This window comes from Phocoena sinus, chromosome X (assembly GCF_008692025.1).
Source record: "Phocoena sinus isolate mPhoSin1 chromosome X, mPhoSin1.pri, whole genome shotgun sequence".
Lineage (NCBI taxonomy): Eukaryota > Metazoa > Chordata > Mammalia > Artiodactyla > Phocoenidae > Phocoena > Phocoena sinus.
In genome coordinates, this window is record NC_045784.1 from 118,721,773 (window position 1) to 118,742,141 (window position 20,369).

A 20,369-nucleotide genomic window follows, 5' to 3' on the forward strand; every position below is an offset into this window, starting at 1 on the left:
TGGTATGAGATGCAGACTAGTCTAGATGTTTTACTAGAGTTTTCTAGTAAAAGAGCTACTTTAGAAATATGTAAAATCACATATATCTTAAAATATAATATTAGTACTTTAACAAGTCTTATTATAATAAGCCCTGAAACAACTTTTTAATTACAGGGCATTTTAAGGTTAGAAATGGATTGAAACTTGGTTAAGGAAATTAAGTTTCTAATGGAGCTTTTACCTGTACAAGAAAAATGATGAGAAAATAAAAATTTGCAATTCTTCTAAACTGTTCAAACAGATTCTTTGGGAGGAAATTCCAAAGTGTATACTGTAAGGGGAGAAGAAAAAAAAAGATTATTAGAAAGGAAACTTGAAAAATATTAATAATAATGACTCATGATTCCAAATTATCACAACACTTTGAAAGCATGTTAAAACCCAAATCTCAAACATACGAATAAGCGTGTACTTAGAGGTAGAGTATATAAACATTCTTTTCAGGAGTGAAGTTTTCACTTGGAGCATTCCAATTGGGCCATCTAGTCCCACAGCTTTGCTTTCCCCGACCCGATCTAAATTATGTTCCCTGTTATCTGCTCTCATATCATCCTATACTTCCCTGATAACACTTGTTTCAGTGAATAATTATATGTGTGCATAATTTAATTAAAGTTCCTCCCTCAATGGGCAATGAGATCGATAAGGGCAGGCCTCATCTGTCTTTTTATTACTTTTTCTCCAACACCTAGCACAATGCCTGACATAAAGTAGACAATAAATTAGTTGGATGAACTAATTTAATTAATTCCTTTGGCTGAGCTAACCTCTGGAAACTTGATCATCATCACAAGTATAATTCTGTCCCTATCACCGCTTCCCACCTCTGTGACAGCTGAGGTGTACACATAACCTTGGGTCATAGAGTGCTTTCATTTTAATCAACAACGCACCACCCTGTGCTTTGTTAACTGGTAATAGGTAAAGGTTTCAACGCTAAATTGTACACGGGCAGGTCGAGAAAACTCTTGGGCCAACTGTCAAATCACAAAGACCTTCTTTCTCACTGATACCTTAAGCTCAAGGACTAGGTAATTTTTAAATCACCAGAAGTTGGATTTTCTAGATGTCTTAATAAAGAAGACCAGAAACCAGAAAAAGAAATGTTTCTTAATCTAAAGATCTAAATTTATACTTGAATGGTCTCCATATGTGAGAAAATGTCCATTATATTAGGTGGGGTGACTGAAAAAGCCAAAGTTGTAGAGCATGATACGACAGATGGGGATTTACTACTAACCTCTCTTTAAAAGGTGTATGGGCTCAAGGTTCCGCTAACCTAGAAGGTTCTTCGCCCAGCGTTCATAGAAGTGCCTCAGGGAAGCCCATTCAAAATGAAGTGCATAATTGTGTGTGGATGTGTATCACTTGGGAGAAGAGAGTCCACAGTTTTCAGGTTCCCAAGGCAGCTTGTGACCAAAAATAAAAGGGATCAAAACCACAGATCCAGTCACTTTGAAGCTGCCGTACTTCAGATCAGCACTTAACTGTCCCGATAACTGAAGGTCAATTTTCTAAAACAACAAACTAAACTCCAACAACAGGCTGACAGCTGAGCTTCTAGCTTGTTGACCTTCTGTTCCTTAAGTAAAGGGTTTTTAATTAAACAAACAAACATTAGGGACTGTTAGAATCCTCTGTGGGGTGTTAACACATTGAAAGGGAACATTTTTTGTTGCTGCTTCCAGGCCCCCACTGTTTGTTTACCTGTGTTTCACTAAATGAACTGCTTCCTTGAGGAACTCTGGTTATTCTCTTTATAGGAAACTACTGCAACATGCCCTCTTCTTTCTTATATCAGGTCATGAACTGCTAAGAGGTCAGGGAGCATATCATACACATCATAAGATCACTTCCCTTCTGTGCCTACAACAGTGTTCAGCATGTAGAAGGCATACAAGAAATTTTGATTAAAACTTGTGCTTTGGCTATTTCCTCCACTGCTCTAACTAAAAAGCAAATTCAACTTCTCATCCCTTTATTATAATACAAATGCAATATAGCATACATTACTTCAATGCAGTTTTCTAGCAAAACTAGAACTAGATTATGCTCACAAGAGTCATCCCACTTGGTGTGCAGTGCATTTCAGTTCAATTCAGCAAGCACCTACTGTGTGCCAGGCAGTGGTCCAGATAACGAAGATTTTAGCAGGTACAATAAAGATCAAGATATGGCTTTTCTACCCAGAAGGAATTTATGTTATAGCCAAAAAGACAATCATGTATTCACTCAATTTAATGTGGTAAATGTCATAAAACTAGCATGAGCAAAATGCTATGGGGATACAGTAGAAGTTATGATTTTTTTCCTACCCAAGAGAAGCTTGAGAAGGCTTCAAAGAGCAGGTGACTTCTGAACTGAGCCTTGAAAGATTAGAGGGAGTTTATGTGGTAAGAGCCCAGTGCAAGAAGGCACAGAGCCATGTAAAAGGAGACTGAATCCATGATGCTCTCTCTGTCCCTCAAATCTAGTTCTCTTTCAGGATGTCCTATTTCAGTGAATGACAAGAACATCTACTTAGCCATGTTATTCAGATACTTGGAAGACACCTTTAACCACCGGTTACAAGAAATTCCTTACCAGTCCTGCCATTTTTGCTTCCCATATATCTCTGGGACATCTTTCCGTATTTGCTACCACCGCTGTCCAAGCCATCCTCTCTTACCTGGATTACTGCACTGGCCTCCTAAATGGACGCCTTGCCTCTACTTTTGCTCCCTTCCATTCCATTTTCCACAAAGCAATGAGAATGACCTTTTCAAAATGTGGTTTTGTTCACATGACCTCTCCCTGCCTAAAAGCTTCATTTATTTCCCACTGTTTGTGAGATAAAGAATGAACTTTAGTCTAGATGTAGACTAAGAAAAGAGTTTTCTAATTAAAACTGAAATTGAATTAAAGCCACATTAATACCAAGTTATTCAAATTGCCTTGTTTACCTAAAAAGTGGACTCTCAGACTTAGTTGCTACAAACCAAAAACAATGTTAACTCACAGGAATAAGATGTTTACAGCATTTGTTTCATACACAATGATGAAAATGGAGATTTTTTGGGGGTCATAAGTCAGTTCTTGCTCAGAGAAGTCAGTAAGTAGATTTCTATACTATCTTAATGTGCAACCATAAACTTAAAAAGCAACCGTGACATTCAGAACATGTTTTAAAAGTTTCTCAGAAAAATGCCAGCTTTCCAAGTATATGCAATGCATTTTTCATCTTCTCTATAGTGAATTAAATAATTGGTACACAAATGTGGCCTCTGATGTGAAAAAACTGTGGGTCACCCCCTCCCACATCTATCACCTAATTTAATTTGAAATCAAAACCATATAACTTTGATAAATAACTTTCCTAATTTAAAAGAGGGAGTAGGAAATGAACCTCAGTTTTGAAAGTCTATTAAATTGAAAAATTTAAACAAAAGGAGGCTTTAGAACATTACTTGTTTGTACCCAAAGTCCAAACATTTTCCAATTTAGCCTTAAAAATGCTGATGTGGAAGCTAAAGCTCCAAATAACTTGTTCTAATATTTCTGTGTATCACGAGAAAACAGGGGAGCAGCTAAAAAACGAAGTAGTAACTATTGAAAAGAACAAAGTTAACAACCAGTTGCGAAGGGGCTAGCAGAAGGAGCACTGGCTTTTCTAACTACTGGGATTTGGATGTGATGGAACAAAATCACCAAACTTGAAGATTAGTTGTAAATAAGCACCCGGTTGTAAATAAGCAGAGCTGTAGCTTGAATAACTGTTCACTTTGCTAAATGACTGTATCCACTTTATTATCAACTCTCCTTGATGTAGGCATTAAATTCAATTTTGAGCATCACAGCAGTCTACTTCCATTTTCATTACCAATGTCAAGCAGAACTTTCTCATTTTTAAAGTATCACTCTTTCTACCATAAATTTAGAACAGCAAAAGGAGTTACCAAGACAGTACTGCATTAGGATTTTAGCTAAGAAGTCACCTTCAGGGAGTTCGATAAGATGCAAAGACATGTCTAATAAATTCTACTGAAGGTTCTGACTTTTAAAATGAGGGAAAATGCTAGTGTAATTTTAGGCTTGAAACTTTAAGACATTCTTTCACATAGGAGTAAGTTTAACCTTGGGCATAGCTTCAAAGAGTCAGGTGGAGCTCCCTGATTCTTATCCCACTGAAGGGGCCTTCAAGATGAGGCTCAGGATTTTTAAAGGAAAAAAAAATGTAGAACAGAGAAATGTGATGGAAGCTAAAGATCTTAAAGATCTAGCTCCTTTTGCTACAGAAGGGGATTTCCAAGTTTTGTACCAGCCATAAAATTCTGATGATTCCCAAAGTCCCTGCAGAGTGTTCTAAAGTAGGAAGGCCAAAGAGAGCAAGTTTTTCTAAAGAAAGTGTTTGTGTTTCCAAAAGAAGAAAAGGACACTCATTTTATAAGTAAATTAAAACAAATTTTTATCAAAGTGTTTATCTTCAGTGTTCCTTGTATTAACAGGACTTATTCCCAATGATATTACATTACTGATGTCATTTGTAGACAAACAAACAAAAAGCACCCAATTAAGAGAAAGTTATTTTTATTACTGAATGGTTTAGAAAGGAAATCAACACTTGCTACATAGTTGGAAGGCAGCTAACATATTCTATAAATTACACATTTCCTCAATTAAAAGATTCTGGTGCAAATACAATCAGCCAAAGGGCAATGTGAGGAAGAGAAAGTCAAATTATGAAACTCTTTTTCTCTCCACACTGAAGGCCTCTTTTCAAGAGAGATCACTCCACACATTTGAACACAGGAGACTGAGGAAATCAATAGTACTGCTCAGGACTGCAGTAATAATAATAATAATCACAGAAACATAAATAACAATAGCAGCTACCATCTACTGAGTTGTTACTACATGCCAAGCACAGTGCTTAAATGCTTTCTGTGGATTACTTTACTTCAGTCTAATCACAATCCTATGAGCTAAGTAGTTAATACCCCCATTTTACAGATAAGAAAATTGGGACACAGGAAGGTTATATGACTCACTTTAACTTCAAACCCAGGTCTTCTGTCTGTAAAGGTGAAGCTCTTTACCACTACACTATACGCTGTTTTCTTGTAACTATTCATTGTACTAAAATTTCATTCTTTTTGTTTACCACTACACTATACGCTGTTTTCTTGTAACTATTCATTGTACTAAAATTTCATTCTTTTTGTGAAGTTAGTATACTGTCAATTCCTCTTTTTCTGCTCTAGATCTGTTATGAAAAATAGATCAGTTAATGAGCAGTTAACTAGACAAACTGTAAATATAAAATATTTACAGAGAAAAAAGAGATGTGTTAGTTGATCAATGTAGAAATGTTCACTTCTTTATTCTGGTTTCTAAAACACATACATATATACTGTATATGCAGATCTGTTTAGAAATAATTTATATTTGCCCATGAATTCCCGACTATTTAAAAAAATATCCTATTGCATTGTTTTGCGTATTGGCAAAACTGAAGTTAAACAAAATATGAAAAATATTCTATTCTATTAAATATTCTATTAAACAAAAAGAGTTGAGAATTAACTGAGTCTTCTACGTTCTTTTAATATGTAAAAATTCATGGTATATTAAAACAAATCAATTATCACTAGGTTCAGTGAAGTCACTTTACTATCGGTGTGTCACTTTACCATCTTCCCCATAAAACACTATAGGAAACAATAATCCCCTAGAAAGTATTTTATATTTCACTTGATACAAAAGGAGAGAGAAAACTGTGGGAGGAGCCCAAATTGCAAAACAATGTGAAAACAGCTCTTTATTCAGAGCCACTAGACCTTATAAAGCAGTTCTGCCCCGGCTTTATCACTAACTCTGCTTTGTGACCATGTCACTAACTTAATTTCTGTGGGTTTGCTTTCTCCATCTGTAAAATCAGCGAGTTGAACAAGAGGATCTCTTATGATGTTTCAGTTCTATAAGTCTATGATTCTGAGCCAAAGGACTACTATTGATTGTTTTCTTGAATACTATAGGGGGAGTCACAATTTTCAGTGAAAGAACTATTCACTATCTTGGGCACAGGTATGGAAACTTCTAGCTGAGGATAAATTTCTGCCATAAGGTTAAAGATTAACAGGAAACAGACATTTTATCCAAATACACTCAGAGTGTTCTATAGCCCAACAGATCTGCTCATTAGGCAATACAGTTTTCATTCATCTGTTCGCATTTTACATGTTACTCTCCCAGCTAAGCATAATCTGTCTGTATTTTTTTAACATCTTTATTGGAGTATAATTTTTTACAATGGTGTGTTAGTTTCTGCTGTATAACAAAGTGAATCAGCTATACATATATCCCCATATCCCCTCCCTCTTGCATCTCCCTTCCACCCTCCCTATCCCACCCCTCTAGGTGGTCACAAAGCACTGAGCTGATCTCCCTGTGCTATGAGGCTGCTTCCCACTAGCTATCTATTTTACATTTGGTAGTGTATATATGCCCATGCCACTCTCTCACTTCGTCCCAGTTTACCCTTCCCCCTCCCCGTGTCTGTATTATATCACTACCCAAAGAGAAATCACATGTACATTTGAAAACCAAAATGTTAAGTTTGCAAAGGAAGGGCATAACTTTGTGTTTCAGGTCCTCGGTGTTTGCCAACATTCAGTGAACCAACCGTCACCAACATGTGAGATCTACCTTACATTAGGAAGTGAGGAAAATTATCAAGATCTGTGCCATGCTATAAGAGACAGCAGTGGGCCAGCAATCTAGCACCTAGCACCTAACCTAGTCAGTCAAAGGTAAAGATAAGCAAACTAGTACTTGTAGAATGATGACTACTGGATACTAGGATCTATAAAGAACGCTATCACACAAGCTCTATTTCACTAATGAGGACATTCAGACTGAGAGATTAATTTGGTCGAAGTCGCACAGCTAGTAAATGATCAGGCCAGGATTTAAACAGGTCTTCAGACTTTCAGGCCACTCCTTTTAGTATTACACAGTGCTAAAGTAAGATGATTATTCAAATGGTAATACAGCTACAGTGACTGAACCCTTAACTGTTTAAGCAGTGTAAAGAACAGAATGTACCCATTAGGACCCAGGAGCGTACTTGAGAAGCTCTGCAATGGAACAGAAAGACACAAATGTCATTCTAAGATAACACCCTCCAGAAGAATGTAAATTATTTACAACCCAGTCCATCCACTTAAGGGCAATTCAGAAAGCTCTGGGCAAGTAAATAATTCCATGTTTAGCACACTTTAAGACTTAAAGTCATACATATAGTCAACAGGCAATGTGAATCATAGTGGAGGGCAAGTAAATGATCTTTCAGCTGTAACAAGACAAAGTGATGCTTTTAAAAAAACTGCCTTTTGGTGGAATAATTACCACAGTTCGTCTATGATTGGTATAAGTGCACATCCAGGTATACATATATAAATGTACCAGCTTCCAGCAAATATAAAAATAAGTTTTATCTGGCTCACTATATGAACATCTATTGAGTTAAAAAACAACTTACCTTAGATGAGACTATTCTATTATCACAAAATTTTTGTGCAATGTATGCTTCTGTTTCTGAAACTGGATGATTGCCAACAAATACTGTGCGTGTACCAACTCGTTTCTCTTCTCCAGCACACTGACCAAGAGAAAGAGGAAAAGTCAGTTTTTCATCACATTTCTCCATGCTTCTACCAAGCTCAGAATTCTTGTCTTGACATGTTTGGCTATTGTCTAGAGAGAGAGAGTAGTAAGGGGAGAGGAGAAAACCTTGTTAGGAAATTCAAACTCCACTAAGCTCTTAGTTGCTGACTTAGTAAAGATTATTAGTAAAAGTGTTGTTTGAGCCAACTGCTCTGAGGCCAACATTGCAATTCTAAATGTTTAAATTGAAGTAAGTATCCTAGAGAAACAGTATTTTTACTGCCAATCATTTTTCTTTCATCCACAGAGTCTCAACCATCACTATCACAGCAACATACTAACTTAGGAAAGGTCAGATTGGGAATATTTATTTTATTATACAACAACTATTGAGGACAACCTTTGTCAATTTCCTTACTAGACAGCAGAATGCTCTAAACACAAAATAATTGCTTATAAATACACAGGAATATACTGAATAGAATGGCTGCCTCTCTTAATGGAATGATCAACTATTCCTACAAAGAAAAGTTGTAATTGTTTGGCTTTACAAGGAAAGACACTCTTTTGTGATCTCTCAGAGCCTACTGTCAAAAAGTCCCATTTCAGGGCTTCCCTGGTGGCGCAGTGGTTGAGAGTCCGCCTGCCGATGCAGGGGACACGGGTTCGTGCCCCGGTTCGGGAGGATCCCGCATGCCGTACAGCGGCTGGGCCCGTGAGCCATGGCCGCTGAGCCTGCGCGTCCGGAGCCTGTGCTCCGCAACAGGAGAGGCCACAACAGTGAGAGGCCCGCATACCGCAAAAAAAAAAAAAAAAAAGGTCCCATTTCACACAATACAGCTCTAATGCCCCTTTTATATTTTTAAAAAAGCTGTTCATTGAATCTAGAAGTCGCAAGGTTGAGCTCCATTTTTACCTCACCCTTTTATTTCACTGAGGCTTCACTTTCCTTATTTTAAATCAGGATAATATACCTTCTTATATAAATCTGGGATAGTCTCTTTTGATGGTACTATTTTATCATGTTTGAGACAACCATTTTTTTAAGTAAAAAGTATGATAAAAACCAATATTCACTTACATATTTCCATTATTTTTTAAAAAAAGATAACTATAATTTCCAACCTAAAATGTTTTAAAGTATGTAGCCACAAAGATTTCCCTTCAATTATCTATTTAAAGGTCAAAGATATAACTCTCTACTCCCAAAATAATCATTTTAAGCAAGACTACTTAGAGGTTGCAAAGTTCTCCAAATGTCTATGCTTGGATGTATTCCAGTCTGAATTTTTGTACCTCACATAGATATAGGGAAAATAATTTTTCAGATTAAAAGAACAAGAATTACCCTAAAATACAGATAAGACCTCTTGCCTCACCATTTTCATTTTAAGCTTATTAAATAATTATTTAGTGGGGTATTGCCTCTAAAATCCATAGGGAATCAATGGAAAATTAACTGAGATAAATTGAAGTAGGAGAGATTTAGCCTGTATATAAAGGATAACTTCTGGAAATCCACCCTGGCATGCACTAAGGGAGCATTCAATCTATGGCAACCTGGAAAAAGTAAGTTATCAATGCTGGACAACTTAGCTATTTACCTGCCTGCCCCAAGACAGGGCATTAGAACAGCTGATTGTACCAGGTCCTTCGCATGCTAAGGGTCAGTGATTAACAGGTAAATTTTCAAACAGTTCCTGGAAACCAGTAAACAATACCTTTACCAGAATGGTAACTATATACATTTTGATTCAGGGACTGACTTTGTTTGCAACTGTAATATACATGGTCTGACGCAGCTTACTGATAAGAGCACTAAATTTTCCATAATATCCTTTTTGCAAAAAGTAAACTGAAAGTGAATACACCTGCTTAAAAGTATACTTTATTCTCGGGCTTCCCTGGTGGCGCAGTGGTTGAGAGTCCGCCTGCCGATGCAGGGGACACGGGTTCGTGCCCCGGTCCGGGAGGATCCCACATGCCGCGGAGCGGCTGGGCCCGTGAGCCACACCTACTGAGCCTGCGCGTCTGGAGCCTGTGCTCCGCAGCAAGAAAGGCCGCGATAGTGAGAGGCCTGCGCACCGTGATGAAGAGTGGCCCCCCGCTTGCCACGACTAAAGAAAGCCCTCGCACAGAAACGAAGACCCAACCCAGCAAAAATAAATTAATTAATAAACTCCTACCCCCAACATCAAAAAAAAAAAAAAAAAAAAAAAAAAAAGTATACTTTATTCTGCTTCCCCTACCCTAGCTTTCTGTTGCAAGTTACGGTACCAATGTAGTCTCTACAACAGACCTGAACCTATTATGTACCAATTTGAAGTACAGAAATTGTCAAGTCCATATACACACTACAATTTAAATCCTTTAATTTAATATTCACATGGTCGTTTAGTTTTCCACACAAGCAAGAAGTGGCTATAGAGTAAATAAGGAAGAGCTACCTTTCATGCCAGTTCTCAGATCATTCAACAAATGAAAACAGGGAAGAGGAAAAGAGGTAGAAGATCAGTGAAGCAGGATGTTTCCTGCACTGCCAATATAGTTCTCCTCGGTTAACAGTGGCCACTTAAAACCAAACTGAACTAGCACTTCCCCAATTCTGAATTGTCTTCAACTTTCTTCTGTGGCAGATAACAACATTCCAAAGAACAAAAGGAAGGAAGAAGCAGAAAGCAATTTTTCAGGCACATGATATTTTTATGAATTCCCTGCATTTGCATAGCATTTACAGTTTTACTAAGACTTTCCCCCATATATTACCTCTGATCTCTTTCAAGTTAAGGCTTAAGTGACCTCTATCTCCATTAAACTGGAGAAAATGGATTGAAATTGCTGTGCAGGTTTGGGGAGGGGGAGAGGGGGATGGGAGATCTCAGCAGCGATCATTGTTAGATGTGGAAATAGGAACCCAAGAGAAGTTGTAAAATGTCCACTCCTGAGGATTTTTCAAAAAAGGGCAAAGTCTCCTCAGCTCAGGTGGGTTTGGGTTTAGAGCTGCCTGAGGACTGGGGGTGGGGTGGGGTGACATAGATGACTTTTCAATGCCTGTTTTGGCCTAAAAATCTGATGAACCCGCAATTTCTGGTAGAATTTGCTGCAACCGTGTAACGTTGTTTGGTTCACATAAAAATGGCAAAGCTGAACACATGTGTAAATTCACTGTAATTTTACACTTGCTGCCAATGCAGAGTGTTAGAACAGTGGTTTTAGTTCCTGTGATTTTGAATAATGTAGGTGCCTTAGCCAAGGGAGAGGAACTCCAAGTTCGAATGATTAAAAAAAAAAAATTCCCACTTGGATGGCACACAGTGTAGTCTGGAGTGGGAGTGTATGATTCCTGCCACCTCATAATGAATTTTAATTCATTAGGAGTCCATCCTGTGTTGAAGTGCTTCCCATGCAAATGTTCTTAGGAACAGCATTTATTAAAACTGAAATGTGCTAGCAACAATTCTATTTTAATGATACAGCATACACTACAATTAAAAGGGTGGGAAAATAAAAGTGTATTTATAGTAATATGAATTAACAGAGAAATCAATTTAATTGTCTTCTTCATGATAAAAATCACCCTTTTGGACTCTTGAATTATACCTCCATACTATAAACTGAATATTGTTTTTTAAAAAAAGTAATTTATACCAAAACATAGTCTCTCAATAAAAACCAGAGTAAAATGGTACTGTTATTCGACTAGTACCATCTTTTTTTCTTAATTTACTTTACTGAAGTATAGTTGATTTACAATGTTGTGTTAATTTCTGCTGTACAGCAAAGTGATTCAGTTATGCACATATATACATTCTTTCTCATATTCTTTTCCATTATGGCTTATCAGAGGATATTGAATATAGTTGCCTGTACTATACAGTAGGACCTTGTTGTTTATCCACTCTGTATATAATAGTTTGCATCTGCTAATCTGAGGCAATATATTTTTCGAGAAACTTTCTAAGAAGTAGTTTATTTACACAAGAGTCATAGCATAGATTTGATAACTCATTAAGTTATTTAGGAACCATTTACGGATAGTTTGCTAGGTCCAATGGGAAATAAAATCATCGATAATGTCAGCTAACATTTACTGAGAACTGATTTTGTGTTCTAATTGGTTAATACACAGTATCTCAAGACATCCTTACAGCCACCCTATGAGGTAGATACTCTTATTATACCCATGCCCCAGATAACAGCAAAGAAAAAAATAAACAGCAGCCAAAGTGGAAGCACAGAGAGTTTTTGCAGCTTGCCCAGCATCACATTTCATAAGTGGTACGGTAGTCAGGACAATAAGGATTTTACAGTATTATAAGGAAAATGTATTACACATAAAAACATTTTAATAGGGCTTCCCTGGTGGCGCAGTGCTTGAGAGTCCGCCTGCCGATGCAAGGGACACGGGTTCGTTCCCCGGTCCGGGAGGATCCCACATGCCGCGGAGCGGCTGTGCCCGTGAGCCATGGCCACTGAGCCTGTGCGTCCGGAGCCTGCGCTCCGCAACGGGAGAGGCCACAACAGTGAGAGGCCCGCGTACCGCAAAAAAAAAAAAAATTTAATAGAAAGTAAAAGCTTCTATGCATCATAAGAATTAAACAGAATGGTCAACTAGTACCATCTTAAAATCCTATGCTTTCGCTAGTCATAAACAAAGAAAGCTGCTGGAATTATAATTCATTTCTTGATTGCCTCTAGACCAGTGACTCAAAAAGAACTGAGGGAAGATTGAGACCTTAATACAAGACTGTCATTATGAAAGCTGGCACAGGTTCTGAAACAGAGCTCACCTCTCCACCCATTCCAGGTGTTGGCAGACTTAAATTTATCACTTAGTCATAGATCAGTGGTTCTTAAGTCTGGTCACACATTGTCTTTAAACATAATACCAATGGCTGGGTCTTTTATTTAATATTTAATTTAATTTTTCTCAAAGCTCCCCAGGTGACAATTCTGATTTGTAGCCAGGGCTGAGAATGACTGCTACAGAACCCCTCTCTTTGAATTAATGATTGACCTTAACTAACATCCTACAAGTTTTTAGTACACCAGCCACAATCCTACACTTTTTAATTAAAATAGTTTAAATAATTGGCTTTTCAAAGGATAAAAATATACAAATAACCATCAAATAGCGACCCCTCTGACCATTTTAAGCTGCTCACAAAATGAGATTCTCCTTCAATATTCATTTTGCATATGGCTAATACCCATCAATTATTCAGATCAATGATAATGAAAATTACAGGCCCTGAAAACATGCAAAGCTACTCGGGTTATCAGCAAATAATCATCGATGTCATCTCCAATGATCACTGCATTACTTTTATTAATCATCAGACTGCTCTTTGTGAGTTACTAAGGAAGTAAGAGGACAGCTCTCCCTTATCGGTGGAGAGCTCTTCCACATCTGTGGATTCAAGCAACTTCAGATCACAAATATTTTGGGGGTGGGGGGAGATCCAGAAATTCCAAAAAGCAAAACTTGAATTTGTCGTGCACCTAAAAACTACTTACATAGCATTTACATTATACTAGGTATTATAAGTAATTTAGAGATGATTTAAAGTATATGGAGGATGTGCATAGGTTATATGCAAATACTATGCCATTTTATAGGACTCAAACATCTGCAGAGGGCCCTGAAATCAATCCCTTGCAGATACTGAGGGACTATATTTGCTCAAAAATGAACAAAAAATCCTTATTAATAATCTGAACACTTGGCAATGATTTAAAACTGTTCTCCACATCCCAGCCCCAAAGCTATTTTCTTCTCTGAAGCACTAGTATTTTTGAACATTATAATCAGCCTTTAAAAGGCCAAAAGAACTCAAAATTGAAAGAAAGAGCATTTCATCAAAATTTCAGCATTTCTGTACTAAGGTTGGAAGGCGGGGTGCAGAGAGGAGAGCACTACAGTGCCAGGCAACATTTCCGGTGTATTAAGCTTCCTGGTTAAAATTGCCATAATGTATTCAGTGGTCAAATTGCTGAGGTTTCTAAGCCTATCCCATTATAACAAGCCAAGAAGAATAATCTTCAGGTGTAATTTACAGTCATAACTCTAAAACGAGCCTTAAAAACTGTACTTTTCTGACTTTGCTTTTCCTGCATCTTTCTTTAGTGATTAAGCTGTCTCTCCTTTACTAGAGGTAGTGAAGCAAGACCAAGCCAGGGCATTTTGTCTCCTTGCCTTTAAAGCTTAATTATGGTTATATTAACCGAAACTCTCAAACACCTGATCAAAACACAACTGAATATCCAAAGTACATCCCTAGACACGAAGATAGTCTCTAGGCAGGCATTACCCGATGGCAGCACATTTAACTGAATAGAAACTCCTATAAGAAATGGATATTAAGCACCACAAAAAACACCTAAATCAGCAAGCACAATGCTGAGGAAAAAGCAGTGACCGTGAGGACTTGGATAAGAACGATGCCATGTTTGGAAGCTCAGAGTGAGGCTATCATTATCTAAATGTGATCCGCTGAGCAGTTTAATTTCACCAGGAACGATCGATTCTAAGTGTTCCCACTGTGGCCCCCCTCCCCACCATGCCATCACCCCCAAGGACCTCAGGGCTACAGAAATGTGGCTCTAAAGAAGAAATGCAGCTTTCTCACAGGATGGCTAATAGAGGGTAGACAGATCAAAAATGCTGTAAGCATTTAGTGATTCAAGAGTCTACCAGGAATCATTTTTTTAAATGATTCAGAGATTCTTCCATTTATAGAAAGTAATCTCAGACTCTCAAAATTCAGACTGGGGCTCAGGAACTCCACTTTACTTGGTAAAAGTATCTCTCCTAAGGCAAACTTAACTGGAGATGAACTGAACACGTCTACAAGGCCTCAGAAGTTACTTTTCACTTTCACTACCCATATCTACACACCACCTTGCATTCCCAACACTTACCAGACTTTAAAAATCTAAATAGGGAGATACATAACTACTAAGGATAGGAGCAACAGTGAGGCTGACTGACATGCCAGCCACGCATTCACCACAGCCCTCAGGAAATGGATAAAAATACGCATGCAAATAGAAAGCAAGTATAAAGAAGGCCCCAGGACCTCAAAGCCCAACCTGGCTGAAAAAAAGAACAGAATAAAATACAGATCACAAACCTCAGAGGCAGGAGGGAAAGATGGGACCCTCTCCATACTGACACACGAAAATTTGCTCACACAATGGCAGCTAAATCACAGAGAAAACGCTGCAGATTCTCACGCTACTTGTACCAACCCCTGTGATTCTTGTAAAGTTTCCCAGAACTTGGGAAGACAGCCAGTTGGGGCTGGCAAGTTTGTGTACGTCCAAGGGAAATGCCAGAAGACTTGGTCTGCTCCTTTAAGACTTTGAAGCAGCACTCTGGTGGCCTGGCCTCTATTATTAAGCCATTTGACATCTTTTTTGTTATTCTTCTCCAAAGACCTGATTTGCCTCTGTAACTTTTGATTTTGAAGTATCATCATTTTAAAACATTAGTATCTTACACCACACAGCATTTTCTCCTCATCTTGTAAATTCTTTTCTGACCCATGCCTATAACAAATGGACCAATGTAAGATGTGAGGCTAAAAATCAAACTTTTAAGGAAAGTTCAATTGAACTTTTACTTCTAAGCAGGTAAACAGTAGTAACAGAAAGAGGTATAATCTAGGTGTTCACTGTGATACACTAACCCCCTCTCCCCCGCCCCGTAAGAGAGTATCAGTCATAACATACACTGAAGCTTCAAAAATGTGTACCGAAATATATATAAGACCTAAGCAGATGGTTTCTGTGGCAAAATCCCTTAGGGCTGGAAGATTTTCCTACTTTTTAGAGATCTCATAGGTAAGTGAAAATTTTATCTCACCAGCAAACAGTAATACCTAACAATGGCAAGGGAAAGAACCACTGGCTATTAGGGTGAAAAATGTCTTTTTCAATATAAGAGATAAATTCTCAGCCAAAAATCTTTCTAGGTCATCAGAGAATTTTTATTACAGTATAAGAAGAGATAAACTCTGGCTAGAACAAAAGATATATTGTAAAAGAGGTGCCTGATGTCCTGAACAGAGTTTTATCTCCCATTTTAGTGATAGCACCGTTATTACAAAAGTGACGGTGAGTAAGTGAGTAAAAGTGAATAAGTTTCCTAGAAAGGTCTAGCAGTTCAAATATATGCTGGAGCATGTCCACTGAAGCCAATGAATCCATTTTTTCCCCCCCGGAATTGTTAAACATCACACAGAAAGCAAACTAGCTAGAAAAAAATGTCCAAGTTATGATTAGTTTAAATAGCACATCCAGACTATACCTGTTTTTTAAAAAATATCCCCAACAAAAGAGGTAGGTAAAAAACAAGTTTCCATTGTGAAACATGGCTGAGTTGAATAAGCAAAGAAAACAAGGGGGAGGGGCCTCACAAAAGGTAGCCACTTCTTCAGTGAAACATTTCTACCCTTCCATTCAACCACAACGTGGCCAACTTCTTGGCTCAAATTACTATGTCCTAAAGAAAAGTCTGTCCTTGAAAAAGGCATCCTCTCTATAGGTGAAGGCTTTTAGGGCAAGGTTTGGAGGGAACAGGAGAAGCAATAAAGACATGACCCTGGGAAATACTATTGATACCTATATTTTCTTCAATGTGAGACCCGGGGAACCTCAATTTCCTTAACAGTTAAAAAAAAAAAAAAAAGGTCAAGTAACTTAAAAGACTGCTTATAGTAGGATTAACAAAACACCCAGAGATCACTTTAAAGGACTTGAAAGACTATTCATTCAGGTGGCTTGCTGACAGTAGCCAACTACGTGAATATTAAAACTCCAGGAATTGGGCTAGCACAGAACCAGGCAATGGCCTCACATAATTCAAGTGTACATATTTTATTTAAAGCAAGAAAGTTTCTGGCTCTACAGAAGAGGCATACCCAATTCTGATGCTACTCTTATCCAAGGGGGCAGGTTGAGTTATGGTCCATTGACAGAGAGCACTTGGTGTTGAAAACACTGTTCACGAAGAGGACCAGGGTTGGCCAGGAAGGCTGACGGGTGGTGTGTCTGGAAGCAAGTGAGGGCCACTCAAAGAGTCCCCTGAAGGCTGTTGTCCATAACATATGCCATTAGTCCTTTGGAACTGGTGATCTGACACCATGTGAGTAAAATTAGGAATTCATTTCTCCCTTTGTGGCAGAGCACATGGTCATTTGGGAACTGTACTGGAATTATTTACATTGTTTCTAAATCACACTTCTTTCCCCCCAAGGCTTTGGATTGGAAGCTGGTGTACACTATAAACACTGGGTGCTGCTATAAACTTAACAGGTAATCTGTTTGTAATTATCCCTAAAACATGCTTAAAAGAAACATTAAAAATTAGCGATATGTTTGAAGTATAATGTACAACCTTCAGAACACTGAGCACAGAAAGAAGAGCACATGAAATAGATATTAAATAATGGCTTGTCTTGTACGTAAATAAAATTGGTTTGGTTCGCAAAATTTTAATATTTGGCCTTTGAGTACTGCCAACTAGGAATGCCACACAAAGATGGACTAACAAGGACTTCCTTGGTGGTCCAGTGGTTAAGACTCTGCACTTCCACTGCAGGGGGCATGGGCTCCATCCCCCGTGGGGGAACTAAGATCCCATGTAAAAAGATGGACTAAAAAGAATATCAGAATACCCCATTCACTGTTTCAAACACTGCATTACATGGAACAAGTTAACAATGAGGTTCCTTAGAGAAGTGGGGAAGGCTGTTCCTTACCCCTCCTGCTGGCTGTTCACAACAAATATTCATAAAACAAATGCTCTAAGAAGTCGTGTAGTAAAGAAACCTCTTTATCTTTGTGTAAGTCAGCATCTCCCATAGAACTCTTTTTCAACCCAAGGAAGATCCAGTGACATCAGATTCTGTAAAACATGGTTGGGCAATGCTACTCTGATATATTTCTTACCCCACCACAATCAGCTATAGTGGCAAAGCATTTAAGGGTATAAGGTGAGATAATTGTTAAATTTGTGACAATTTCTCTCCCTGTATGCCAAAAATAGATAAGGAAAATTAAGTGTTTGGCCATGATCCCAGGTGTGTGCTTTTGCTTCTAAGGCTTAATTATGAGAAGCAAGAGACTAGGAGATCTTTGTTCTAATCGCCTTCTACTACAGATTGTGTGTGTGTGTGTGCGTGCGCGCACGTGCGCGCACGCGCGTGTTGGGGGAAGTCCCAGAATTGGTTTCTTCATAGGTAACTTGAGGAGAGCTTGACTAAATTATCTGATCTGAGAGGCTGCAGGGGAATTGGGGGCCAGATCTTCTTCTAGCAATAAAATTTGAAATGTGGTTTTGGTTGCTGTATCATTCGCCACCTGTTTCAGCCTGGACCTAAAAACAAAAAACAAACAAAAAAAGAACCCTCCCCCCCAAAACCCAAAACAAACAAACCAAACCAAACAAACAACAAAAATAACCCAAAAAACCAAACAACTGTTCAAGGGTCAGGGAGAGATTACCTGTTTGAGGATAAAGAATAATTTATAAATCAATACACATGAGAAGATAATATATTCAGGATGAAATTTATTTATAGGCTTCAAAGTAGACAAGAAGGGACAAATAAAAGAAACATTATGAAAAATTACGAAGACCAGGGAAAGGCTTCAGGGTGCTAATTTTGGTACACCAGAAGGTACATTGGCTCTTTGGGGCTTTAAGGATGCCCATTTAAAGCACCACAGTGTCAATTTATTTAATGGTAACGTTTAGATGTGAAAAAATAAATGCCTTCTCAAATGTGCCTGTCACCCAAGGGAAATAGTTTATTCCTCTGCCGGCACCCAAGGTACAAACAACTTCAAGTTAAAACAGGTTAGGATTAACTGCCACAAGTGTAATTAAAAAAAATAATGAACCACTTAGAATTACAAATTTTAGTTGTACAAAAGGGTTTTGATATAAAATGAAACACGCAGTGATTTAAAACCACTTGAAAGAATTTTTATTAAAGCAGACACATTCAAAATGTATGACTTCTCAAAAACAAACACTACTCACACTAAGGTCATATCACCCCCAAACCAAACAATTTTTTTGTTTTGTTTTTTACCAAATAGGACAAACAATAGTTTGAGATTCTATTCAAGTATATGATGGAAAATAGCAATGGGATATTTCCAAAACACACATAGGGGGTATCTAGAACAATTGTAAGAATGTACAGCCAACATTAAAATTACCTGGCAAGCTCTGAACAGGAAAAATGCTTTCAGCTAAATCATGAAACAGCATAGCAGTTGTAGCGTTAAGCAACTGAGTCAGTGGAACACAAGCTGATTAGTCATGACCAGTACTGGATAATTAAATGTTTGCAAAGACTCAATTCTCCTGATTGCAATGCATTTCATTCTACTTCATGTTATTATTAAAGGCATGTATGTATGCAAATGTGTTAATGTGTTTCTGAGTCCATTCTTACTCTACTTTGTGAACTCGGATATGATATAAAACTTTCTAAATGTTGACAATCAGAAAATAATCACAGCATTAGTTAAGGGTAGAAAAATGGCAGAAACTGAAAGAATGGAGATGGCCCTCGAAGGCTGGAAATTAAAGTGCACTTGCATTTTTAAGCATTATTAATGAGGGCCAACTATGGTGGACTGATGACTATGGATGGGTGGGAATGATCTGAGTATTCCAAGATATTCTGCTTACATCCCTGTTTGGTTCTGAGCCATTTGCTATAGTCTCTGCCCAAGGCCAAAAGCAAGCAGGTACATCTACTCCCTGGGAGGAGGTGCTAAACTTTAAAGAAGAAAAAAGGAAAATGAAAAGGCAAAGGAGAAAAGTACAAATGTGTCAAACTGAAAGAAAATTAGTTGTGATGAGAACATTCTGCCATAAGACTGCATGCGGCTTCCTCATCATTCTCAATACAACTCTCAAAAGACACCTCCAAAGAAGAACTTTTAAGCAACACATATATTCTAGAAGGAAGAAATTTCTTTAAATGTCAGATTAGTCCTTTAGACCTCATCTTCGATCCTAAAGAATGATGGCAAGAGGAAAAGGTGGGATTCTCCTAATACTTGCAAGCCTTTCTTAGAAGGCAATGTACCAGAATGATGTTGGACACAGATTTTGTGGATTTAGAATCCAATTCAATCCAGTGTGCCTTTGAGCTTCACTACAATTTTTCATAATGTTGAGCATCAATGTGATGAGGTATCAAAGAACGAGATGTTCACTGCAAATAAGGGGTGGTTCATTCATGCATTTTAAAGATGAACTCCTTCTCAGATGGCTAGGCTTTAAAACAGATATGGAAAATAAAAAGTATTGATGAGGATGTAAAGAAAATGAAATCCTCGTACTGGTAGGAATGCAAAATAGCTCAGCCTTGGTGGAAAACATTTTGGTGGTTTACTAGAAAACTAAGCAAATAATTACTATATGAGCCAGCAATTTTATTCCTACCTATACAGCCAAAAGAACTGGAAACCAGTGTTGAAACAAAAACTTGTGCATTAATGTTCATAGCAGCATTATTTACATAGCCAAAATGAGGGAACAACCCAAATGTCCAACAACTGATAAATGGGTAAACAAAATGGAATACTGCAGAATATTACTCAGCCATAAAAAGGAATGAAGTACTGATACATGCTACAACATAGGTGAACCTCAA

General features: G+C 37.8%; 1 protein-coding gene across 4 annotated transcripts in view; it reads right to left on the minus strand.

Moving 5' to 3' along the window:
- The window catches only part of ATP11C (ATPase phospholipid transporting 11C), a 167,445-nt gene that overhangs the window by 86,170 nt on the left and 60,906 nt on the right, over positions 1-20,369 (minus strand). Inside the window, exons 1-3 of one of the 4 annotated variants that reach the window (XM_032619973.1) lie at positions 14,820-14,969; positions 7,562-7,681; positions 224-313 (exon numbers count right to left, since the gene is read on the minus strand). In XM_032619973.1, coding sequence (XP_032475864.1) covers positions 224-313; positions 7,562-7,681; positions 14,820-14,855 — 246 coding nt within the window. In that variant the 5' untranslated portion in view covers positions 14,856-14,969. Of the gene's footprint in view, positions 1-223; positions 314-7,561; positions 7,753-14,819; positions 14,970-20,369 lie in introns of those variants that run through there. The other 3 variants (XM_032619974.1, XM_032619971.1, XM_032619972.1) reach the window with 3 other exon arrangements.